This window comes from Poecilia reticulata, chromosome 2, assembly GCF_904066995.2.
Source record: "Poecilia reticulata chromosome 2, P_reticulata-male-v2, whole genome shotgun sequence".
Taxonomy (NCBI): domain Eukaryota; kingdom Metazoa; phylum Chordata; class Actinopteri; order Cyprinodontiformes; family Poeciliidae; genus Poecilia; species Poecilia reticulata.
In genome coordinates this window covers 18,016,540-18,040,158 of record NC_088831.1, presented here as the reverse complement: position 1 = coordinate 18,040,158, position 23,619 = coordinate 18,016,540, and the positions used below count along the sequence as shown (strand labels likewise).

The 23,619-nt window shown below is 40.3% G+C and overlaps 2 protein-coding genes across 11 annotated transcripts in view; one reads left to right on the top strand and one right to left on the bottom strand.

Annotated features, from left to right (window-relative positions):
- vwa8 (von Willebrand factor A domain containing 8) overlaps positions 1-17,787 on the bottom strand; it is a 66,867-nt gene extending 49,080 nt beyond the window's left edge. The window contains exons 1-14 of one of the 3 annotated variants that reach the window (XM_008437498.3): positions 17,683-17,787; positions 13,995-14,072; positions 13,770-13,900; positions 12,823-12,933; positions 6,824-6,991; positions 6,557-6,721; positions 5,406-5,455; positions 5,215-5,323; positions 5,016-5,120; positions 4,794-4,922; positions 3,881-4,015; positions 3,723-3,800; positions 946-1,106; positions 713-826 (exon numbers count right to left, since the gene is read on the bottom strand). In XM_008437498.3, the coding sequence (XP_008435720.1) occupies positions 713-826; positions 946-1,106; positions 3,723-3,800; positions 3,881-4,015; positions 4,794-4,922; positions 5,016-5,120; positions 5,215-5,323; positions 5,406-5,455; positions 6,557-6,721; positions 6,824-6,991; positions 12,823-12,933; positions 13,770-13,853 (1,409 nt within the window). In that variant the 5' untranslated portion in view covers positions 13,854-13,900; positions 13,995-14,072; positions 17,683-17,787. Of the gene's footprint in view, positions 1-712; positions 827-945; positions 1,107-3,722; positions 3,801-3,880; positions 4,016-4,793; positions 4,923-5,015; positions 5,121-5,214; positions 5,324-5,405; positions 5,456-6,556; positions 6,722-6,823; positions 6,992-12,822; positions 12,934-13,769; positions 13,901-13,994; positions 14,073-15,075; positions 15,413-17,682 lie in introns of those variants that run through there. The other 2 variants (XM_081598998.1, XM_008437489.3) reach the window with 2 other exon arrangements.
- Positions 16,715-23,619, top strand: part of dgkh (diacylglycerol kinase, eta) — a 65,519-nt gene continuing 58,614 nt past the window's right edge. For 7 of the 8 annotated variants that reach the window (XM_081599032.1, XM_081599008.1, XM_081599016.1 and 4 more), the window contains exon 1: positions 17,685-17,969. In XM_081599032.1, coding sequence (XP_081455158.1) covers positions 17,700-17,969 — 270 coding nt within the window. In that variant the 5' untranslated portion in view covers positions 17,685-17,699. Of the gene's footprint in view, positions 16,974-17,684; positions 17,970-23,619 lie in introns of those variants that run through there. The other variant, XM_081599003.1, reaches the window with a different exon arrangement.

Below are 23,619 nucleotides of genomic sequence, written 5' to 3'. Positions count from 1 at the left end.
ACACCAAGTAAAATTAAACTGGTTACACACACGCACGCACGCACACACACACACACACACACACACACACACACACACACACACACACACACACACACACACACACACACACACACACACACACACACACACACACACACACACACACACACACACACACACACACACACACACACACACACATATATACATAACACACAGTGCAGTCTGCACCACAGGAGGAGAGGAAGTGGAAGTGTGTTAAACTAAGCCAGACACCACAAACCTCCTTCCTGCTGCCTGGTTGGCTTTTTAGGAACCAAACACACACAGGGTGAATGTGAGGACATTTCATCAGGCAAAAAAAAGGAACATTACACATAAACAATAACTTAAAAAAAAACCCAAACCTATTAAAACTACATTATCTAAAAATGTAAAACAGTCCTTCAGAGGTTTTTGAGAAGCAGGTGGAGTTTTAGGCAGATTAGGCCTTTAGAAAATCAAACATTTAGTCTGAATTATCTCCTGTTTTCTGTATTCCTTCACACTTTAAACCGTTTTTGGTCTGAACTCCGTAGATTCATGTCATTTCTGGGACTAACAGACGATGCAGGTCGAACAGGAACAGCATTTTTAGACGTTTGCTGCCAGAGGATTTCTAAAATGCTGATAAAAACCCAGTGGATCCACTTTCTCTGCTGCTAGCCTGTCTGTTTGAGTCTGTGCTCACCTTTCTTGCAGCTGCTGGTCGCTAAACTGCAGCTGCTCCTTCAGCGCCTGGTATCTGTCCCACCGCAGCAGCCTGGTCCCGTCATACAAGTCCAGCTCCCTGTCATGGAGCAACCTGCCAGACAAAACGCTGCGGATTGAGTCGAGACGCCCGCCGTTTGTCACGCAAAAGACCCTGGAAAACTCCTCGCTCCAGACTCCTTGAGCATGATGGGGAAATAAACGAAGGAGTACCTGGAGAGCACGGCGAGAGTTCCCAGGTTGACCCGGTGTATGCCGTCCAGAATCAGCAGCTTGCCCTCCATGGCGGCGGTTACCAGTGGAGACGGCCGCCACGCTGTGTCTCCGTTAGGGAGGGTGTACCTCTGCTGCAGGAGGTCTCTGGCTGTCATATCCTGGAAGGAAAGCGACAAGTAGCAGAGGTCAGATGGGCTGAGTAAAAGTGACTGGGAAAGGGGGAGAAAAAAGGAGAAAAAGTGTAAAAAAGTAGCAAAAAGTCAGAGGATGTTGTGTCTTCCTCAAAGTCTTGTCTGACCACAACAAATTCCTTACAAACTGAAAGATGAGAACTGGACAGACTCTGGTTTTTATTAGTGCAAATACAAAATTTGATCAGATAGATCCCTTTAATGCTGTGATTAATCACGATTAATCACTATGACTAACTTTGACTAACTTTGCAAGCTTTAAATCTTGAAATATGTCCACAAGAATGGTGCCCTGGGAAAGCCCCTCCTTCTGTTGCACTTCAACCAATTAAAATACAATAAATTATGATTTATTTCCCCCCCGCAGAAATCAGGTAATGTTGATTTCTTGTACTCAACAGCAATTTAAGGAAACTTATTTCACTTCACATGCATAAAAGTAGTAGAGCAGTTGTTGAAGAGACAACGGACAGAGAAGATATAATTGTTTTCCTAGTTCTTGGGTGTCCCCTGCCCTTTCTGATGACGCCCTGGACAACTGCCCATGCATCAAAAAACGCCACTGTATGCAGATTTATTTATTTTTTTTAAGTTTAATTTTCTCGAGCCAAACATGTCTGGAGATTCTAAGTTTCAAAGGGTTTCATATTCAGGAATGTTTAAGGAAGTCCTTTTGTTCATTTAGAAATATTTATCTCCATTCATTTCTTATGAAACTTGCACGGCGAGGTGAAATTTTGAGCTTGTACACGTAGAAAAATGTTCACAAAGTTTGATCAGTGAATTATATGGATATAAACAAAAACATCTGAAAAGTAACCATCGTTCATTTCCATCTGAGGGGCGTCTAAGTGAAGCAGGACACTAAAGTCAGCCGTGTGGTTGTTTTTTCACGCTGTTGCAAAGGTAGAAATATATATCGATAAATATCAGGTATCAGATAATGATATTTGTCCATCTTTTCATATCATACCATAATTTATTCTGCAGAAGGTTTGTTTATCTTTATGAAGCGCGTTCCCTGAACTTGAAAAGTGATACATAGATAAAGCTGACTGGCTGACAATGGACTGCTGAGCTGAGTGACAGATTTATTTCATGCAGCCATGCATAACGTCTAAACTTGGCTCTTTTAAGCAAACACTCAGTAACATACAGATTCTGGTTTTCAGCAGAGACTGTTTGAAAAAAAGAAAATGCAAACCAACAATCCCACCAAGTGAATGAGAACAGAAACCTGAGGGTCTTTTTCCATCAGCTCTATTAACTCTGTCCCCACATGATCTGACCCGGCTGCTAAACAGGATATCTCTGCTTTACAGATAACACCTAATGGCACTTTTTCTGTTAGGGGGGGGCTCTGCTGAGCAACCCTGTCATATTTAATATCATGCTAACATGTCACAGCACAGTTTAAGGGTAGAAGTGGGAAGACAAGCAGAGTTGGGTCATTTGTTCCAGGCAGTGATTGCTGAGCTGTGAAAGTGTCTCCTTAGAGAGCGGCTGACCGTCCTGCTGCACCGAATCGGTGCCTCAGATTCGGTCCGGTCCTGGATCTGCCATCAAAGCAGAGGCTCCAGGGTCACGTAAATCATGAAAGCCATTATTTATACAGGGAATTTTTTTTTTTCATTGTAGACACAAAGTCAAATAATCCCTGAAATTACAGAAAATGTTTAGAAAGCACTGCTGTCAGTCCCATTCCACTTTTATGGATACTTTATAGTGCTATAAAATCGGTTTGAGTTTTCAGCTGGTGCGGTTCGTTTTCACACTGCACTGTGTCAAATGAACCAAACCCTTTGAAAAGCCAGTTTCCTCCCTGGCCTGCGATGGCGCTGCATCAAGGACCACTGAAGGAAACGACATAAAAACTTTTTTTTTTTCCGCACAATCATGTTTCCTTTAATTTCTACAAATATGCTGAATATATCAAACATGACTTAAACAAAATTTTAGTTCACAGTTTATAGACTTGAAATTGGGCCTCTGTCTCTTTAAGAAGGTCCTGCTCTTTCTAAAACTCTGCCTTCTGGAAGTCATCACAAGGTTTCTCAGTTAAGCCGTTAGCAAACGTTCTTAGGAGTATTGGACTGAGAAGAAGTTCTTATGATGAGTTCAGCAGATGCGCTGTTCCACCAGGAGTTTGATAACTCCTGCTGCCGCTAGTCTGGAGGAGCTGAGTGGGAGGCGGGGCTTGGTGGGACCCTTGCATGGCCACCAGGAGAGATTAACGGATTTCTCAAACATGCGTGAAAGAATCAAATCAACATTCCAGATATAGTTTTGATGATGGTACATTATAACATGATATCAAAAAAGTCAATTTTACATCATACTCTCCCTCTGATGAAGGAAAAACTACTTCCTCACCACCAGGCGTCTCTCCTGGGGTAAATTTGTACTGTGGTACATAACTCTGGTAAATGCAACAGCAGCGTAGTTGGTAATAATTGCCCCCAGAAAACTACCCCAGGCATTCCCTATAAACGGTTATGTAGAGAAGATGTTCCTATTTTCTGCACCAACTTTCACAGATAAAAAAATTGACTAAAAGCAGCAGATTGAATGTTTCTTATTTACCTGGTAGAGCATGACCGGCTCTATGCTGTATCCCAGCATCTCGGCAAACTCTCTTGCTATCACCGACTTCCCGCATCCCTGGGAACCATGACAACGGTAGAAACATCAGACAGTGTTTGTGTGTGTGTGTGTGTGTGTGGAAGCTGTGTGTTCTCTACCTTGGCGCCTATCAGGCACAAATCTTTCACCATATGCGACTGCATCATTTCAGCCAGCAGCTGTGAGTGGCTGGGTGTGTTGATGAAGGTGGCGCTGCTGTTGGGCGGCCGCGGCTCTTTGTCGCCTGCTGGAACCTGAAATTACATCAACGCATCAAAGCTTTGGTAGCAAATGGTTTGAGATGTTTGGAAGAGGTCATCTCTGGAGGAAGTTTTAACCATGCTCAGGACGGATAAATCGAACGATCCAACAAATGACCTCCAGCATGGACTGTTTGAACGCTGCAGGATATTTGTTGGACGTTATGGGATGTCCAGATGCCTTCATCCCTGCATTCACAGCTCTCGCCTTGACGTTCTTAATGATCTGGACGACTTCTCTTCAGCTGCAATGTCCTTAGGAGTTTTTACGTACTTTTCTTTAGAGGTAATTATTTATTTGCCAAAAACAATCAGATGATCAGTTTGATGGATTTATCTCCACTGGACTCTTTCAAAGTCTTGTACTTATGTTTATGATAAGCTATTTCTCTCTTATCCCTATAACGGAAGTTTATACCATGCAGTATAAACTGGACATTTTATTAGTTTGAGACCTTGATATTTCTTGAAATATCAAGTACCAATGAAATCAGATGTTAGATTTAAGAAAAGATTAAAAAAAAGATAAATGAATCAGCCTTTGTATTTTTTCATTGCTTAAAATCAGTCATTTAAATTTCAGCTTCCAATGCAACAATGTCAAAAGAATGAGAAGAATGAGAGTGAGGGGAAAAAAACCACATGGAAGATCGACCAAACTAAAACCAGACATATCCAAGATGGGCAGGCAAGTTAAGATCAAATGAAAGAAAAGAAAACAGTTTTAACTCCAGGTAGACATGCTAGGCAGCAGACGTTGCTGTCCTGATACCTGGAAGGTGATTTTCTTATCAGCAGCCTGCACTGTGACATCCGCGTGGCCGTCACGGTCACTGGAGGAGGAGACGCTCAAAACGTTGCTGGGCGCTGCCTGGCGACGGCCGTCCAGAAGCTCGAACCGCTGCGAGTGATGAGGAGCAACACGTCTGTCAGGTTTTCATTGAATGCTGATGGAAGGAAGCCACTTAAAACTAAACGAATCTGCTGCACTCACACTCAACACACTCTCCACCGCAGTGTGTCCGTCCTTCCCCAGGATGCTCTTGTAGGGATAAAGTCTCTGGACGAGCTGCTGGGAGGACAGCATGGGGAACGTGTTCTGCAGCAACAAAACATAAACAATAACGCGTTTTTTTTGTTGCTCTCTTTCTATTTTTTTTAAGTCAGTTTTGATTTATCTTCCTAAATCGTACCAGAACGTGAAGCGCAGCAACCAGGTTATCCACAGGGAAGTCGGGGAGGCCCAGACTGGAGGATTCCTGGGAGCAGAGCGTTGTGGCGAGTGACAGAAGCTGGGAAACCCTACGACACCGAACACAATACGAGGCTCGTCATAAGGCACTTCACAACCCATCTGAAAAGTATTCCAAACATGATGTCTCACCTTTCAGCAGCAACATTTGGCCCCACGCTGTACAACAACTCCAGCTGGTCCTGCAAGTGGAAAGATGAGAACTGAAGTGGCGGCATCACTGCAAAAAACACTAAATATTACCAAGTATTTTTGGTTTGGTTTCTAGTGCAAGTATCTTAGTACAGTTGAAGTAAGTCAAAACTAACTTACAAGTAATGTTTCAGCAAGAAATAGGAGCTTAAGTCAATAATTCTTAATATTGATAAAAATGTACTAGTTTGTTTGGGAAGTTATTTTACTTATGGGAAAAATGTCTTGTTATAAGTGAAACAATATGCAAGTGGAACTTGCACATTCTCATCAATATTAAGGAATTATTGACTCTAAATAAGCTCTTACATCTTGCCAAAAAGCTGCTTGCAAGTTAGTTTTGTCTCATTTCAAGTGTACTAAGATATTTGAACTAGAGACTAAAGAAAATACTTGGTAAGATTTTGTTTTTTGCAGTGCACATCCTTTCAAAACCTAAAAGCTACAGGGGTGTTCTCATTATTTATCAACAATTCAGCGCCTTAATAAAGTAGAATAGTTCCCTCCAGGAAGTTGTAATGTTGCGATCGCAACTATTAACGCAAATTCACTCATCGTTGGCAAACTGCGCACAGACTTGCAATTTTCACCAGTCAAATAACTTTTCTGTAAATCTGACCAATCACTGTAACGTTTTCTGTATTTCCTTCATTTCTGACCAATCACTGCAAATCAGCTGGATTTTGACCAATCGCCTTAGCTCCCTTCTAATTTAACTTCCTGTTTCACAACACTTAATAGTAACATTAGTTATTTTTTTGTGTGTGTACAAAAAATGATTTTGAGATGTTCTGTAGGTTCTGCTTGTACCATGTATACAGTCATGGGCATAAGTGATGCGGGGCAAATATAAAGTTAAAAAAAAATTCACAGCTGTGACTGCATCTACTTGAACAAGGTTGCCGCAAAAATCAGAAATTTTAAGCCACAACAATCACAAGTATTCCTACTTATCAACTAATTTCTTTCGAAACATGGTGGTGGCAGTTTCATGGTGGGGGCGTGGTTCTCTTTAGTGTCACTTTTGAACAGTTTGCTCAGTCAACCTCCCTATTGAGACGTGCTAACAGAGTGCAGGGCTCTGCTCGGACCTTGAATGGAAGGTAGTAGATGTCTCTGGCCTGGAAGCGAGAGCGGAGAGGAGGATCCAGAGGGTTGCCCTTGTATTTGGGAACCGGCAGACCGAGAGCGATGACCCGGAAGTCCTCGCTCACGCGGACAATCTTCCAGCTGTCCAGCTCCTCCTTGGTGTGCTCCTGAAAAGCCCAGACGTAGAAAGAAAGCACTTTTCACTATTTCACTTTCCAAATTTCCAAATCTCAGAAGGTTTTGACTGAGATGCGCGCCGCCGTCCTGACCTGCAGCAGCTTGTCGTAGCGCTCGGCCGACATCAGGAAGCGTCCGTCCTCCAGCTGCATCTCTCTGTTCTCCAGGAGGTTGTTGAGGACAGGCAGGACGTTTCTCTCTGCTTTCTCCAGCCCCTCCAGGACCAGAACGCGGCCTTGTGTTGCTGCTCTTACGGCACACTGGAGAAAAGGTAGAGGCAGTAAAATTAAGCCTATTATCTTACAGTGTTTATTTCTGAGGAGCTAGTTTGCTACAGACTCCAACCACAAGTCTGAAGATCAAGTTGTCGACGATTTAAGCTTTCAGTGATGCTTATGTGAAGGTTCCTACTTCCTTTCTGAGAACTTTTTTTTTTAATTTCTTTAAAAAGCATAAATTAATGATTTTTAAACCGCAAATTTTCCCCTAAATACCATTCCTACAATTTAAGTCACATTGAAACAAAGTTATAGAGCACTGATGGATGGTTTTCGGTTAAAGTAACAGGACTGACATTTTCAAGGAAAACAAGCAACAGTTTTTTTGTTTTGTTGATTCTAATCATGCTAATAGCTAATTAGCATCATAGAAATATATCTTTTTACGATTAGTAATTGCACCATACATAAGCACAACTAAGTCACTCTAAAATCAACACTTTTCGGCGTGGACGTTAGCTAGTCTAACCATCAGCGAGACATTTAAATAAAGTTAAAGAGCAATAAAAGATGATAAAAAATGAAGGAAGGAGGACACCTGGTAAAGTAACGGGACCGACATTTTCAAGGGAAAACAAATGACTGTTTTTTGTTTTGGTGATGCTAATCATGCTAATAGCTAATTAGCGTAATAAAAATGTGATCTTTTTTACGATTAGTAATTGCACCATCCGTAAGGACAACCAAGTCGCTCTAGAATCGACACTATTCTAGGTGTGAATGTTGTTGCTGAGTGAAGGAGGATTAAACTCAGCTAGTTTTTATATCAGTGACATGTGGAAATAATGAATTTACTCTATTATTTTAGCAGCAGCAGAAATAATGACTCATTTTCTGTTTAAAAAAATAATAATTCAAAAGCAACCATCATCATCATCATAGTTTTGTTTTAAAATCCTGTAACGCCTTACTATTTTTAACCTGGGGTGTAAGACCAGCTGGGTATGCTCCAAACAAGTCCCAAAAACAAAGCTCTTTTAGGAAAACCTATTTTTGGCCACCAAATAAAACTTTTTCTTTTTCGTCTAGTTTGTCGAGCAGCACATGTGCGACTGACTGCGAGCGCACTCTTCAGCAGAATTCAAAGGGCCCATCTTGACGTCAAGAGACAGGAAACTTTAGCCGTCTGGGTGGACCGCAGAGCGGGCGGCCGTGTAATTAGGTTAACATGTAAATGTGTGGCAGGTTGTGTGGGAAGCAGAGCTATAAAGCCGTAGTGGGGACCAGATGCTCTAAATTTAACTCTTGGTCCATTTTCGGCACCAACGCTGTAATCAGATAATTGTTAGAAATGCGAGTGACGCAGGATCGAGAGAGCACAGACGAGCCTTCTGTTCCGTCCCGAATGGATCCCAGAAGAACCAGAAACGGATCCTGGCTGGTTCTGATCTTGTCCGTTAAGAGTTTTAGCTACCGACGGCTCTCTTGCACATTTATCTTGAGATCTGTAGGCGATAACTTCACTAAAATCCAAGCCCATAGTAACTATAGAGGAGAACCATCTGAGAGGTCAAACCAGGCCAACGCTACTCAGGGGTCAGCCCAGGATTTCACTTGGACTGAGTCTCTATATAATTTGAAGCTTTTCTCAGGCTCAAAAGAAAGCAAAGTATTCATTCTGTCAGAGCTGGGAAGTAACTAGTTACACTTTCTCAATTACATCTACTTGAGTAGTACTTTTACTGCGCTGTACTTTTTACTTTTACCCGAGTCATTTTATTGTGAAACATCTCTCCTCTTACTTGAGTAAAATTTCTGGATTCTCTACCCACTGAATGAAGAACAAACATGTTTTAACCAAAAGTTCACCACACACAGACACACACCTGCAGTGTTTTGTTAAAATTTCATCCGTTTTTTTTTTTTATTGAAAGAAATTGGTTTGGGGAAAAAATATTTTTGCTTGATTTTGTTATTTAAATAATTGTGATTGATAATTGTATCAGTAACTCTGTACTTGAATCATTTTTTAACCAAATACTTTTTTTACTCTTACCGGAGTCATTTCTTGGACGGCTACATTTTACTTTTACTTGAATAAAAACATGTCAAAGTATCTCTACTCTTACTTGAGTAAATTTTTGCGGTACTCTACCCACCTCTGAATTTTATGCAAGCTCAACACTAGGAGCCACGCCGATTTGATGTCCAACATTAATCTAACGCTACGAAAAATCCCATAAATTTTCACGAAACACAGACATCATTATTTATCGTAATCATTACTTTGACCATTTTTATTGTCCAGCAAAATTTGTTATTGTGACAGGCCTAGTTTCTGCAGAAACAGACACAGAAACAGGATATCCACATGTTTCCGAATGTCAAATTCCAAAAACAAAGACCTTGAATTAAATTTAAGACTGAAAAACTATTATAGATATGGGTGGTTGCCGGGGGATCCTGCTGTGTTGCAATCAAGCATTTTCAAACTCAGACATTTTAAAGGGTTAATTTTAGATGCAACAATTTAAGACTTTTTAAAGGAGGCGTGGACAACCTGAGAGGGAAAAAAAAAGCTGGTGAACAGACTTTACGCTGATTTCTTGGGAGTGTCTACCTGCTGGAACAGGAGGTAAACGTTTCTCTGAAGGTGCGTCGAGTTTCTCAAACCTTCTGCTTGAAGCACATAATTAGATGGAACTGACAGCACTTTAAATTCAGCTCCAGTGGAGGTGGCAAGTCTGATTCGCTCTACAACGGAGTTGGAGATAAGCTGCCTTACATAAGAGCTTGGCAACAGCACAGGGGTGACTTCAAATGTCAAAATTATAACAAGAATGGGATTATATCCATGTGACTACAGCTTGCGTGGAAACTTGAGGGGTGGGATGACGGCGGGGGGAGAGACGGATTGAGAGGAGCTAAGGAGAGGGGAGGGACAGCGGATGCGCGGGGATTGACACGTTAAGCATGAATATAGGGCTGCAAACCAGCACAGGGCCCAGAGGAATACTTGGATGTTCTAGTTAACACCTCCTACGATACCAAACTAGCCTCAGAAAGAGAAGCTTTCCAATCCACACCCACACATTATCATCCCTAAAACAGTAATCAGATCCAACACTGCAGAAAGTTGCACCCACAGGCAGAAATCACAACATAAAACTCCTAAAAAAAAAAGAAAGAAATACATGCCAACTCACCATGGCCACACTGGATGGTGGTTCTGAGGAAGGCAACGTCTAAAACATTTTGTTACCTTTACATAACACTTTCATAGAAACGGTAGGCCACCAACAAAACATGGTGGCAGATCAATGTGCTGAGGTAATAAAAAGTCTTAAATTTGACTTCCTGAAACTTGTGGATGCCTCATTATGGTTTCTGTGGCAACTGAGAATGTCACAATAACAAATTTTGCTGGACAACAAATGGTCAAAGTAATTATTGCGATAAATAATAATGTTGTTCAATGAAGTTGAGTTTTACAAATCCATCCGTTTGCAGAAACAAATTATTTGTCAAAAACAGTTCATCTGTGAACATCAACTTTCAAATGTCGCCCAACGTTCTCAATTGGATTCAGATTTGGACTTTGACTGGGCCATTCATTGTTATTTCAAGTCATTTATTGAATTTATTTCATGTTTAAGTCATACTTAACTTGTAATTTCACACTTGTGTTATAGATTTTATATCGCTATTGTTATATTTATATTTTCTGCTGTTTAACACTTTGGATAAAAGTAGCTCAGCAACTAAGAAATTTCCCCTAGGGGACATATAAAGTGTTTTTTGTCAATATTCATCATGACAATAGGTACATTTTAATCTGAGTGGACAAAAATCCCATGCCGAACCTTGGAGAACTACTTGTCTCCAAGGTTCGGAGCTACATTTTTTGTAGAGATGTTTATTGTGAAACATCTCTACTCTTACTTGAGTAAAACTGCCGAACCTTGTTATTGCTATTGTTATATTAATATTTTCTGTCGTTTAACACTTTGGATAAAAGTAGCTCAACAGAACTACTTGGACTACTTGTCCAAGTAGTTCTCCAAGGTTCAAAACTGGGATCCCTTTGATTTAATATCTACATTCTCCCTTTAGCTCAATTGACAATAGATCATAATTACGCAGACGGCGGACTACGAACCCGACCAAGAACTGAACAGATGCTGAGAACCAATCAATGCTTGGATGAACATGAAAGTGAAAGTGTTTCTGAACAGTTTTGTTTCTGTTCAGAAAACCTCAAGTCAACAATCCTCGAGATTGTTGATTTTAATCAGCTGCTCACAGTTGTAAAAAAATAAATAAATAAAAAAATCGCCTTATTGCCATGGTTATATATAGCAACTGTCCAAAAGGAAGAAAAATAAAAGGTAAGAGCAAAAATCCTGCCAGGTGCACAGCATTCAAATTAAGAGGGAACACTAAAGAAGAAATGCCTCAACTAAAAGAATGATGAACAAAAGAACAAATTAACACAGTTAATCAAACATGGTGCCACTATGAGCAACAGGAATGTCATGTCTAAGCTGTTACAAATCTACTAGGTCTTTTGTGTAACGTTCCAGTGTGTAATGACAATGTGTTTATGTATTTTACCTTCATTTTCACATTTCAAACCAAAAGGAGATGAAGAGAGAACAGAGGGTTCTAGACAGAAGAGCCAATTTTTATTATAAGAAGCGGCTCGTTTCCACGGTTACTAAATTCACAAAGTTAACCCAGTACGGGGGTGTATATTTATATGTAAGTTGATATGAAAAAAAAAATGTCCTGCAGAGTGATATTATTATGCATACTGGTTGTTTGTGACGCAATCATTGTTGGTCATTTTTAAATTCTCCAATAGTCCTGGAAGCTTTATGTCGTTGGTATTAGCACTTAGTCAAAAGGCTTAACACCGACTGTGTTTCAATAGAGCAAAAAACTGCAAATTGGAGTTATGAAAATAAATTGCACCTGGCACCAATTTAGGAAAAAAACTCAAATTTTTCGATAAAAAGCTGCTGAACAAGGATGAGGTGGTTTTTCGGCTGAATCATAGTTCATGTATTTCAAAAATCTGCAACGGAAACACTTTTTTTGCATTATGCTGCTCATGTGATCAACAACCGGATGTTACTACTGGCAGAAAAAGACGAAGAAGATGACAGGAAGTGGTAGGAAAATGACGGTGTGGCATAATTTTTAACGACTTATCGTGTGAACAAACTTATTCACGTGTGATTTCAAATGCGTTTCTTTTTTTACTGGAGTTGCCAGAGTGTGTTTTCTCAACATTGGTGGAATATCGACAGTTCTGCACACATTTGTAATGAAAACGCAGCCATTGAAATTTAACTCAGAAAGGAAAAAAAAAAAACAGGTTTGAATACGATTTTTTAAATTTCATCTTTAGTTTGATAATTAATTTCAATTGTCAAATTACTTGTTACTTGTTTCTACATGAAAACCTACACTGTAATATCTGTAAGGAGGAACTTCCACAACTGCAGACACTTTTATAATAATATCCAGTCTGACCCGTGATTTTATCCAAGTAGTTGATTTAGGCCCATGGCTTTGCATCATGTTATATGGAAATCAAGGCATTTCTTGATCAATTTCACTGATGGACTAATGTTCACTGCGTTTGCAGATGACACTCGTATCTTTAGTGAAAGTCATTTTACTGCATTTTAAAGCTACTAAGTGTTCAAGCAAACAGCATACAGAGTTGATTTGATCATCAGTCGTAGTTTACCTTTGTATCCTAGCATACTGACTCAAATCAAACTAAAACCAGTTGAAAATGATAAAATACCAGAAGAAAATCAAACTTGATTGAAATCTACGAATCCAACAGAAATCAGAAGAACCTGGTCGATGTAGAAGGCTGTTCCTGATCGGATCTCTCTCCTCTGCTTCAGGTCCGTTTCCGTGGTGTCCCTGGACAGCGCCACATACTCCACTTCACGCCTCGTCAGCTCCTAGTTCACAATGACAACAAAAAGAATTCACTCATGAACTCATTAAATTGAACATCTGAATAAAAAAATGGCACCAATAAAAATGTATATAGTTTTTCTCAGAACGTCCCCCACTCAGATGCTTTCATGTCTGAACTCTACAAAAATCGTTACATTTTTCAGGTCGTCTAAGAAGAATAGTAGACGACTCAGTTGATCAAAGATATGAATAGGGATGGGCATTTATTGTGAAAAACATTCTTGCCATGACATGAATTTTGATTTATCATTGTCACAATAAATTTCAGCTAATGGTGAAAAAAATAAAATAAAAAAATCAGACTAAAATGTTACGTTTTTATTTTCTCTCGGTTTTTTTTTCCAAGAGAGCGTCAATAAATATCAGTAAATACAATTAAATGAAGTATCTGTGTGCAAATCATTGAAATATTATTTATGCTGTGTCCTGAAGAAGTTTCCAGTAGGAATGTTTTTTAAAAGCAGCTTTTATGTTTGTGGTGGTATGAATGCTGAACCATGCAGTTACCTAAAAAAGAAGTAATAAATTGTTTTTTTAATCATCATTTTCATCGCTATCACAATAGCACGATAAAATATCTTGATAAAATTCTAAGTCCATACTGCCCACCCCTCGTTATGAAGCATCTACAGCCCTCTTCAGTTCCCACTGCAGCATTTCAATCAGATTGGGGTTTTGACTTTGACTAGGCCACAGAACACTGTGATTATTTTCTTTTTCAGCCATCATAAATTCTTAAATCCAACTTCTACTAATTATTCACTGCATCTCGTATGCATAAAGGGCAAAAATAAATGTTTGTTCTCAAGTTACTCACGAGGTACTGCATGGCTATGGATCGTCTTAGCGGTCCTGGGGGTCCGATGAGAAACACGTCTTGGCCCAAAAGGTCCTTCTGCATGATCCATCGGAGATGTTGAGCCACCGTTTGGGGCACAGAGTCTGAAACTGGCGAATGGAGACCAGAGAGCTAAACAATCTAGACGACAACACAACGCCTGTGGATCAGTGAATAGCTGGACAAACACTGAACATCACATACGGTATTTGAGGGGAACCAGTTCTGGATTCTGAGGGGTTTTGAGTTTGTAGGAGATCTCTCCAATCGTCACAGTGTCACCTGCCAAGAGAAGAGGATGAGTCTTCTTGAAAAGCACTTCTTTTTTAATGTTGCATTGAAAATTATTTTTACACTTCTCAATACTTAAATGGAAAAAAATAACCATTGGCACCGCAGCAATCAAGCCCTTCTTATAATTGCTGAGCAGCTTTTTATCATTTCCACTGGAATTTTAATGAGTTATTTTAATGTATTTAAGTCTAAATATGAAAATAGAGGCCCTCAATGCCATCACCCTAATCTTTAAAATATTATACAAATTCTACATTGGTGTGGAAAAGTGTTTGCTCCATTTCTGATTTCCTGAAAAAACATGAACACTCTTTCACACCTCTGCATATGAGATTCAAGGTGTTAATTTTTGAAAAAAAAAAAAAATCGCTAAATATGGCAACAAAGTTGCTAAGTTAACAACACTGATACACCAAAATGGGACAGTGGCTGATTTTCAGAACTTAGTGGAGGTAGATAGACCGGTAGATAAGATCGATTTCTCATGTAAGTATCAGCTGACCGGCAATCTCAGAATGATTTAAATCGGACCGATTTACTGGTGTGCCGCTAGTACCAGTAGTTTTATACATACAAACAGCAAACCATCAGCCCAAATGTTTACCGAGACTGCAGAACAAGTAATATCGTGACAGAAGTATGAAATGAATCAATAATTTCACACAAGTACTAGCCTGGCAATTATTTTCTACTGGAACTGAAAGAACTGACAACAGAAGAGAGTCAATGACCTTTCACCTAGAAACTAGTTCAAGTGCTGACCCTGCTTTCTCCTTCAAGTTATTCTCGCTTTGATCACCACAGAGGTCAGAAATCTACCAAGACAAACTCCAATCAGGTCTTTGCTTGTGCAGAAGTAAAACAGAGAAGCAAGCTGCTGCTGTCCCAAACAATGGTCCATGAATTTAGAATAAACACCAACAGAACCCCTGATTTTTCCCCTGCTGGGCATTCTGAAAGCGTCACCCCTTGAGTCCAGCCTGAAGATTACCTGAGGATGTGCTCACAAGTTTGACCTCATGGAATCTCCACATCCAGCCGTCCCGACCCAGGACCGAACCCAGAATATTCCGCACCCTTCTAGCGGCCACAGCCGCCGTGGTGCCGCCGCGTAGCAGCTGGTAATGCATTCTGCCGCTGCTTGTGTTGTTCTTTCGGGATAAAAAAGCCCCAAGTTTGGGTCACTTCTTGGGCTGGAACGGCCTTATTCCCATTTCATAGCGTCTGTCAGCTCATACTGCCGGAGCCGGAGGAAAATAACTGAGGGACAGAGGAGTCCGAGGCTTAAAGAATTCCGTTGCGTCCAGCTCTCTAAAGAATAGTTCCGCTGGGCCCCCAACTTGGTTAAGGTCAACAATTTCATTTCCACAACGCATTTTTGATAAGACTATTGAGCTGTTATTACACAGTCAAAACACACAGTAATACTGAGTAACTAGCATATAACGCGAGCTGAAATTGTCGTGGAAAAAGGGGCTGTGGCACATTTTTTATTACACAAAAGCCAGTATAAAATCCAAATGCCCATAGTCTATTATTCTGCTTATTTAGAAAGCGATAACTATTTTTATTAAAGCAAAAATAAAAAGCCTATGTTCTTACTTCAACTGTATTAGCAATTTTTTTAACCTATCTATAAACTATTCAAATGTTAACTAATTTATCTTGAGTTCGGTTTCATTTGTTTTTACTTAATTGTAATGTCTTACATTATTTTGATCTAGTTTTTACTAATATTGTAAAGTTAACTAGGATAATATAATTTAACTAATTAGGCTGATAATTAATTACTTTGATTTTAGGATATTCAATTTTATGTTTAGTCTCTGTTTATTTGTTTCACCCTACATTTTTGTGCATTTTAGGATTTTATTATGTTTTTAGCTTTCTAAACTTGGGGTTTCTTCATTACAAATACGATACTGGTTTACTTATTTTTACTTTATTTTTTTAATTGTAGTTTCACAATTCTAAATTGAAACAGAATTTGCTTTGATGTGCCAACTTTCTCCAATTCTGTCCCAGATTCCAGCAAAATAAGTCAAAAGAAAAACCACAAAATACCTAAAGGTCAAAAGTTTGATGATAAATTTAGATTGTAAATGTATCATTTTGGCATCAGATCACCAAAATATGCAGTATTGCAAAGTCAATGCATTCAAATAAAACCTGCAGCACAAATGAGACATTTAATGTTTTGGAAATTAATTAAAAAACAAAATGCTTTTATTGAGTATATCTATATCTTATCTTTATATCTTTAATTGATGTGAAACACCCTTCTTTGAACCTAGTTTTGGACAGAAGTACGATCATGAAGGTGAAAAAAAACCTCAACTGAAAGATTTTGACAATATTCACAGCCACTGCTGAGCATCAATGCTGGTCATAAAAGACCCCAAGCCAATCTCATCTGTTAATACTCTCAGAAAATATTTCTATCACTTTTAATGCTGTTTGACTTTTGTCACGCGCAGCGCTAAAAACGCGCGCAAGAAAGAAAGAAAGAAAGGAAGAAAGAAAGAGAGAGAGATGGAAATAAATAAAGAAAGAGGGAAAAGGGAAGAAAGAAAGAATCAAAGGAAGAAGAGGGAAGAGGGAAGGAAAGCGAGCAGCAGGGGGAGAAGAGAGGCCACGGTCCGAGCTGAGAGGGAGGGAGAGAGAGAAGAGAGCGGTGGGAGGACACGGTCAGGGCTCCACGTCCTGCTTCTCCTCCTCGGTGCGCACACGGGGGTGGCGAAGAGCCAGGGCGGCGAAGCAGGTTGCTGAATTCCTCCACCTTTACCCCCGTTTTGTTTCTTCTTTCTTCCTCGGAGCGGACGCAGAACGAAGCCTGGGACTATGGAGGATGTGTACCCCTACAGCCGCAGCCCAGTCTGGGAGGAACTGGTTAGTGAAAAGTCCAATACCGGCCGGGGGACTTGTTTTTAGCCCGCGCACTCCTCACTTCGGTGGCTCTTCTTCGGTGTTTTTCCAAAGAAAAGTGAACAGTTGGACTTGTTTTCACGAACACTGAGTTTTAACTGTTAGGTTTTAGTGTGGAAGTGTTACTTCAGTTTGAGAGCGGCCGAGTTTAGAGCGTATCTGTCGCTGAGATTTTTGTGGGGGTGTCTTAACAACCTAAATAGGATTTAATCGCCAGAGGTCTTCTGCTTGTTCAAGAAATACAAACTAGCAAATGCTAAATGTCAAATTTAATCTACTATGCTTCGTCTGCTACATTACGAGTAACACCATAATTATTTTTACTCACGTCTGTTTCAGTTTAGTTGTCTTTATTTGTTGCTTATATCATAGTTACAGAGTTTCGCAGCATTCTTTTGAGTTATTGATAAATAAATGTAGTGTGACTCCCGTTAGCTGCGCTGTCTTTGTGGGTGTTGGAGAGAATCAGCCACTAGGGTCTGCCCTGCCACGGACCAGTCCGCCGACTGACGGAGTGGACGAGGCGGTCTCCACCAGCCTCAGTCGGCGGGGACTGGCTGGCCACAGCAGCCATCTGTCTGCCCTTGTTGCGGGGAAATTGTGGTCTCTCCACCCCCGAGCTTGTCCCCCTATGCGTCCGCCAGCCCACTCAGGCTCCAGAAGGCATCATTACCTCAGAGACGTGGAGAGATGACAGCGAGGAGAGACGCTTCCTCCCGCCTTAAGGAGAGGAAGGGAGCCGCCGGCCGACCAAAGTCTAACCCCGACTGGTTTTCCCAATTTCCCCGACAGGAGCCGGAGAAAGGGGCGGTGTCGTCCGGCGCGGGGGTGCATGCCCATGTGGTGGGCGCTGTCGCCGGCAGCGGGGCGGCGGACGAGTCTTCCGACAGCGAGGCAGAGCAGGAAGGCCCCCAGAAGCTGATCCGGAAAGTGTCCACCTCTGGACAGATCAGGAGCAAGGTAAGAAACATCTGCCTAGATATTTGAACGTCCTCTCTGTATGTACATCACACCTCCTCCAGGTGTTCCCTCAGCAGGCGGGCTGATCGAACTGCTGCCTCAAACATTCAACAGATCAATGCGCGTTCATGACTTTTAGCATATGGGTTTTTGCTGGTGTTAAGGGAGCGTGAAGCATAATGTCTGGACATCACTGTGCCAGAGATCTTCTCTGTTCTGCAGACAGACATTAAGAGGCTAGCTTTTTGAGAAACTTGGTAAAATCTGTTGCTGATCTCACTGAGGATCGTTCAGTACATTTTCTAGAGGACCTGAAAACATCCTTGCTTCTGTTACAACGTTCAGGTTTACCCTGTATTTATATGTCAACACTTTTGCCCTGCAGCAAGGTCCTCAGTTTGGATGTTCCCCCCATGCATGCGTGGGCTGTCTCCTGGCACTTCAACTTCCCTTCGCTGTCCTAGAAACATGCATAGTAGCTGGTCTTTTCTTTCTAAATGATCTGTGAGAGTGTGCATGGCTGTTTCTGTTGTTGTCCTTTGACGGACTGGCAACCTCCAACAATGTTCTTTGGACAGGCCAGAGGAAAGCACATGATGCCAAGTAGCACTGATAGAAACCCAAAGAACTTCTCAGACATAGCACACCATGCTGCAGTCACAAGACATGGACACCATGGTGTCAGCTACGAACTCCTTTGTAAGGTATTCTACCGTCAAATGTAAGGCAATCTGTCTGACTGTTGACTTTTTGTCCAAACTCAAACTGGGTCATCAACAGAATGATGATCCTAAAGACTCAAGAAAATCTGTATGATACAAACTTATTGGATTTACTGTTGCTAAAGGCTGTTTTATGGGCTGCATGCCACTAATTTTATCACCCTGTAAGTACAGTTGAGTTTTTAAAACACACCGCAATTATGGAAGTTGGCTTTCTTACCAACCAATGATAACTTTCATAAAACATTGGATAAAATTGAAAATCTCATTCCCTTAGTGAGCTGCCAGGTCAAAAGACTTGTTGCAGATCTGCTTTTGTCCTGCAGGACTTAATAAGCGGATGTTGCTCTAATTCTGAGACACCTAAGCTCACTTGGCACACTTCTCCTCTACGCTGTAAATGAGCACTGTCCTCCCACAGCAAAGGACCCACTTAATTATTGACTGCTCCACTCAACCCCATCTACATTATTCAGGATGAAGGCGGTTATTTTTAGTAACTTTGGGCAAAGTACTCTCTGGCCTTTCCTAATCAAACATTCATGTTTTCTTTGAAACAAAAGCCCAAACTTTTAAAGCAACAACAGTTGATGGGACATCTCATACGCCTCCTTTTGGCTTTGTGACACCATGTGGCCAATATGAATCTGTCGCATTTACAGGAGTTTCACAAGAGAGTGAGTAAAAGTTACTCTGATATAAGTCTTCAAGCTGGACAAGTGTGGTAAAAACGTATAGACAAACCTTGAATTTTTTAAAATTCTTCCATGTATTTTGTTGCGATTTTACTACCAACATAAAAGTAATGCATACTTGTGAAGGGAAAGAAAAATGAAAGTGTTCTATAAGTTTTTTAGATAAAATATAAGAAGTGTAGCGTGTGTTTGCAGCCTGTATCTGTATTTTAGTATATAGTATACTGCTCATATAGAAACTGACCATTTTTGCACATTAACAAACAGCTCAATCTCAGTCAAATTGACAACAGAATGTCAGTTTTCAGGCTTTCAATTCAATGAATGTCAGAACACATGCGCTCCAATTGTATATCTATGGTTGCTGGTCCTATGGAAGGTGAGCCACCTATGGAAGGGGTGTGAGGACTTACGTATGCAAGGATGGACTGGAACCACACACATATCTACAAAAAAAGTCTTAAAAAGTCTCACATTCATGTATTAAATTTAAGGCCTTAAAATGTTCTCATATTCATTGAAAAAAAATAAGTAAGTTGTCATAATTTCAGATCTTAAATGTAGTTGTGGCAGGAATTATCTCGTATGTAGTTTTTTTCTCACAGGATTTTTCTACCAGGCAAAAGTTTCAGTTGTGCACAGATATCTTCAGTGTATTCTCTGACTCGAGGTGCTAATATACCCTTGCTAGCTATAGCTAGCCAGCTAGCCCTTTTTGGGTCCGTCATGGGTAAGTGCAAAGCTGGGTGAATGATGTTAAGTTTTTGCCACAGTCTCACCTCTGGTGCCAACCCATATAACCCAGCAGGATCCCCTAAATCATGCCCTATAGTTATAGTTTTTTTTCTGTCTTAAAATTTAATTCAAAGTGGCATTAAAAAAAGATCTTAAAAAGTCTTAAAATGGACTTGCTGAAATCCGCAGATACCGTGTCTGCCACTTTACGCAACCCTGCAGGTCAGTCAAGAATCTCTTCATCCTACCGCCACAATAGCATGAAGCGCTTCTGCTGTAATTGTATCAGCGTGCTCAGCATGTTGACATTGTACAACAGAGGTCTCCCACTTTGTGTGTGTGTGTGTGTGTTCTGTGACTTCCAAATGGATCACGCAGGCACTGACTCACTGAGTGTTGTTCCACTGGATTGTTTGCTTAACTCTGGATCAGGGCGCATACATGTGTGTGTGTGCATGTGTGCTTGTGTGCCCACTGCATTGTCCCCGCCCACCCCTCTTCTTTTGTTCGCCATCTCCACGGTTCTTTGGTTGCCACAGACAACCACTTCTTCCATATTGGTCATCTCAGCGGCTGACATGTGTGAGGGGCGCACACACATCGCTCTGTGGCTCTTAGAGCTGCTTTTCAGATTCTCACATATTTAATGTAGCCTGAATTGCAGGATGATTAAAACAATCATGACTGGAAATCATAAAAGACAGAGCATAAGAAATAACATGGCAGGGATGTCCTACTTAACAAACCATTAGAAGTTGCGTAAAAGCTTTAGGAGTTTTTCTATGATGTATGAGATATCCAAGCTGGATGACTGTTGACACACTTATAAAGTTATATTTTTCTGAAATTATGTAACAAATGGCAACTTGAAAAATCTCTATTTCAGCTTTCAGCCATGAATGACACATATAAGTACAAATAATGTGGATGAAGTCATGGGATCACCTTCTCCTTTACAGCATTTTGTGTTATGGGTGCATTCACACCAGTCTTGTTTAGCCTGTTTTAATCAAACTCTGGTTCAATTGCCTAAAAAAACCTGCTTTGTTTGTAGAGGTGTGAATGTGTAATTGAACTCAGAAGCAAGCCAAAAAAGCAAACTCTAGTCCGCCTAAAAACCTAGGTCTCTGTTCGGTTGAAGCGAACTCTGGCACAATTCGTATGCAAATGTGAACACGAAGCTATAGTCACCTTCCTGCTCCGACAGCAGGAAGGTGACTATAGTGCAGGGCATTCTGGGTAAATAAAACCAAAACAAATACGACAGTTTAGCTCTAGCAGTAGAAATGGCTTGTGTCTTTAGCCAAAAACAAAAAAATAAATGCTACAACCGCTAAAATCTGGCGCCACTCAGTTTTTGTTTACATTTCGTCAATGTCTTCTTCAGAGAGTTTCGTTTCGTTTCCTTCAGTGGTTCCTGTTGCAGCGCCCCCACAGGCAAGAAGGGGAACAGGAATTTCAAAGGGTTTGGTTCGTTTGACTTTACAGCTATGCACCATTTTGTGTCTGTCATTATCATTATCATTCCTAAAAAACAAGAAAAATACACAAAAGTTTGTTGATTTAACATGACAAAATATGAAAAGCATTTTAAACTTAAATGAGCAGGCAAAAACAGATTATTGTCCTTCAAAAGTGGACCTCTCTGCTCTGCGTGAGACTACCTCATGTGTAAGAGTGAATAAGTCCCTTCACTGCCGCTGCTCTGCTGTCGTCTCCACTCTCAGCTCCCACCCTGTCATTCTGTTGCAGAACAGAACTTATAAATGTGTGACTAATACTGTGGTTTGTGATTGAAAACAGAGCTAATGGTGTTCCACAGTGCCGCTGCTCCTGTTGCTGCTCTGCGAGCCTCTGAGTAATCCAAAAAAGATACATGCTGGTTTTTTTTTTTTTTTTGCAGAGAAAGAAAGAAAGGAGGTGTTGCAGTACGAGGTGACGGTGTATTTCCATTTATGGGATGCATAGATGTTTCTTTTTAGATGAAAACTCTTTGTTTATCTCACTCAGTGGGGAGAGTTGTAAGCTTGGAATTGGAAAGTTGGGGGTTCATTTCCCTCTCACTCCTGCTACACGTCGATGTGCGTGAAAGGTTAATTTACCGTTTTAGATGCGAAGTTTGGATCAGGATGTTGCACTTCAATAAGGAAAATGGATTTTTTTCAGTGTTTTCCAGTGTTCTCGCCAGCCCCTTTCAGTTAGTTACCTTGTATTTTTCTCTCTTCCCATCTGTAAACAGGCTCAGACATGCGTTCTGGCAATTCTGACAAATTCCATTTAGACCTGCCCCTCAGTGGAAGAAAGACCACAAGAGGTTGTTGGGGAAAAAACTGCATTCAGCTTGCTGTTCAAGTTTTCTTGATATTTGTCCGTTAGAAGAAAAATATGTAAACTCACAAATTTATTTCAGCTCATTTTCAAATTTATCACACCCTAAAGAGGCACACACACACGCACACTGTCATGATCCGTGTTTCTGTGTGTTTATTTTTGAATTTTTTCTGTGTGGTTCCTGTTCCCTGTGAGTCTTTATCATAAAAGTTTGGAGCTGTTACTGTAGCAGGACAAATTTTCATTTTCTTCATCCAGCCCTAAGTTTAGTTTTGATATGTCGTAAAAAAAAATGCCTTTAGTTAGTAAACTTGGATATAGAGGGTATTGAAAAAAGCGTTTGAAAGGTTTTTCTGATCCGTCAGTTTTTACTGAATCGATTCTGAGTTGTTGCTTCTTTATTCCAATCTTAATATTTTAATCCTCTTCTAGAAAGACAAGCGCTGCAAAAAGTTTGAGTAAATTTTTTTCCTCATCTCAGTTCTGGTATTTTCTGTCATTCTGAGGCAGTTTATGAAAATTAAAAATGGCGACAGTGACAGACAAAAAGAAAACAATATCTAAGGACTGCAAGTCGTTCAGACGCTCAAGGAGGCAGAAAGTATCGCTATAGCAACCAATATTTTTGGATGTCTAGACAGGTACGTTGAGCTACATCACAATCACAGCGCATGTTGTCAATAGCAACTGGAAAATGTTGTACTATAGACTAAGGGTGGGCAATATGGACTTAGAGTTTTATCACAATATTTTGCCATACTCTTGTGATAATGATAAAAATGATGAGAGCTTTTTATTCCTTGTTTTTAGATAACTTTGACTGTGTGTCACAGTAATTATAAACCCACAAACACAAATACTGCTTTTGAAAAACATTTCCATTGGAATTTATTGTGACGATAAATCAAAATTCCTATCATGATAACAAATTTATCACGATAAATGATATGATAAGTACACACTTCTACTAGTCTAGTTGAAGCAGTGTTCTCAAGGTCTGCAGAGATTTAGGAAATCAGAAAAAGAAGCATATCAGTTTGAAGTTTATGGCAAAATCTATAAAAATGCAGAATTAAGGCCTTCTTGTAGCATAAATTGATCTTTGATGTTTTTTGAAACAAAAAGCATGTCTTGCTCTTGGGAACTCAACATCGTGTCTTGTCTTGT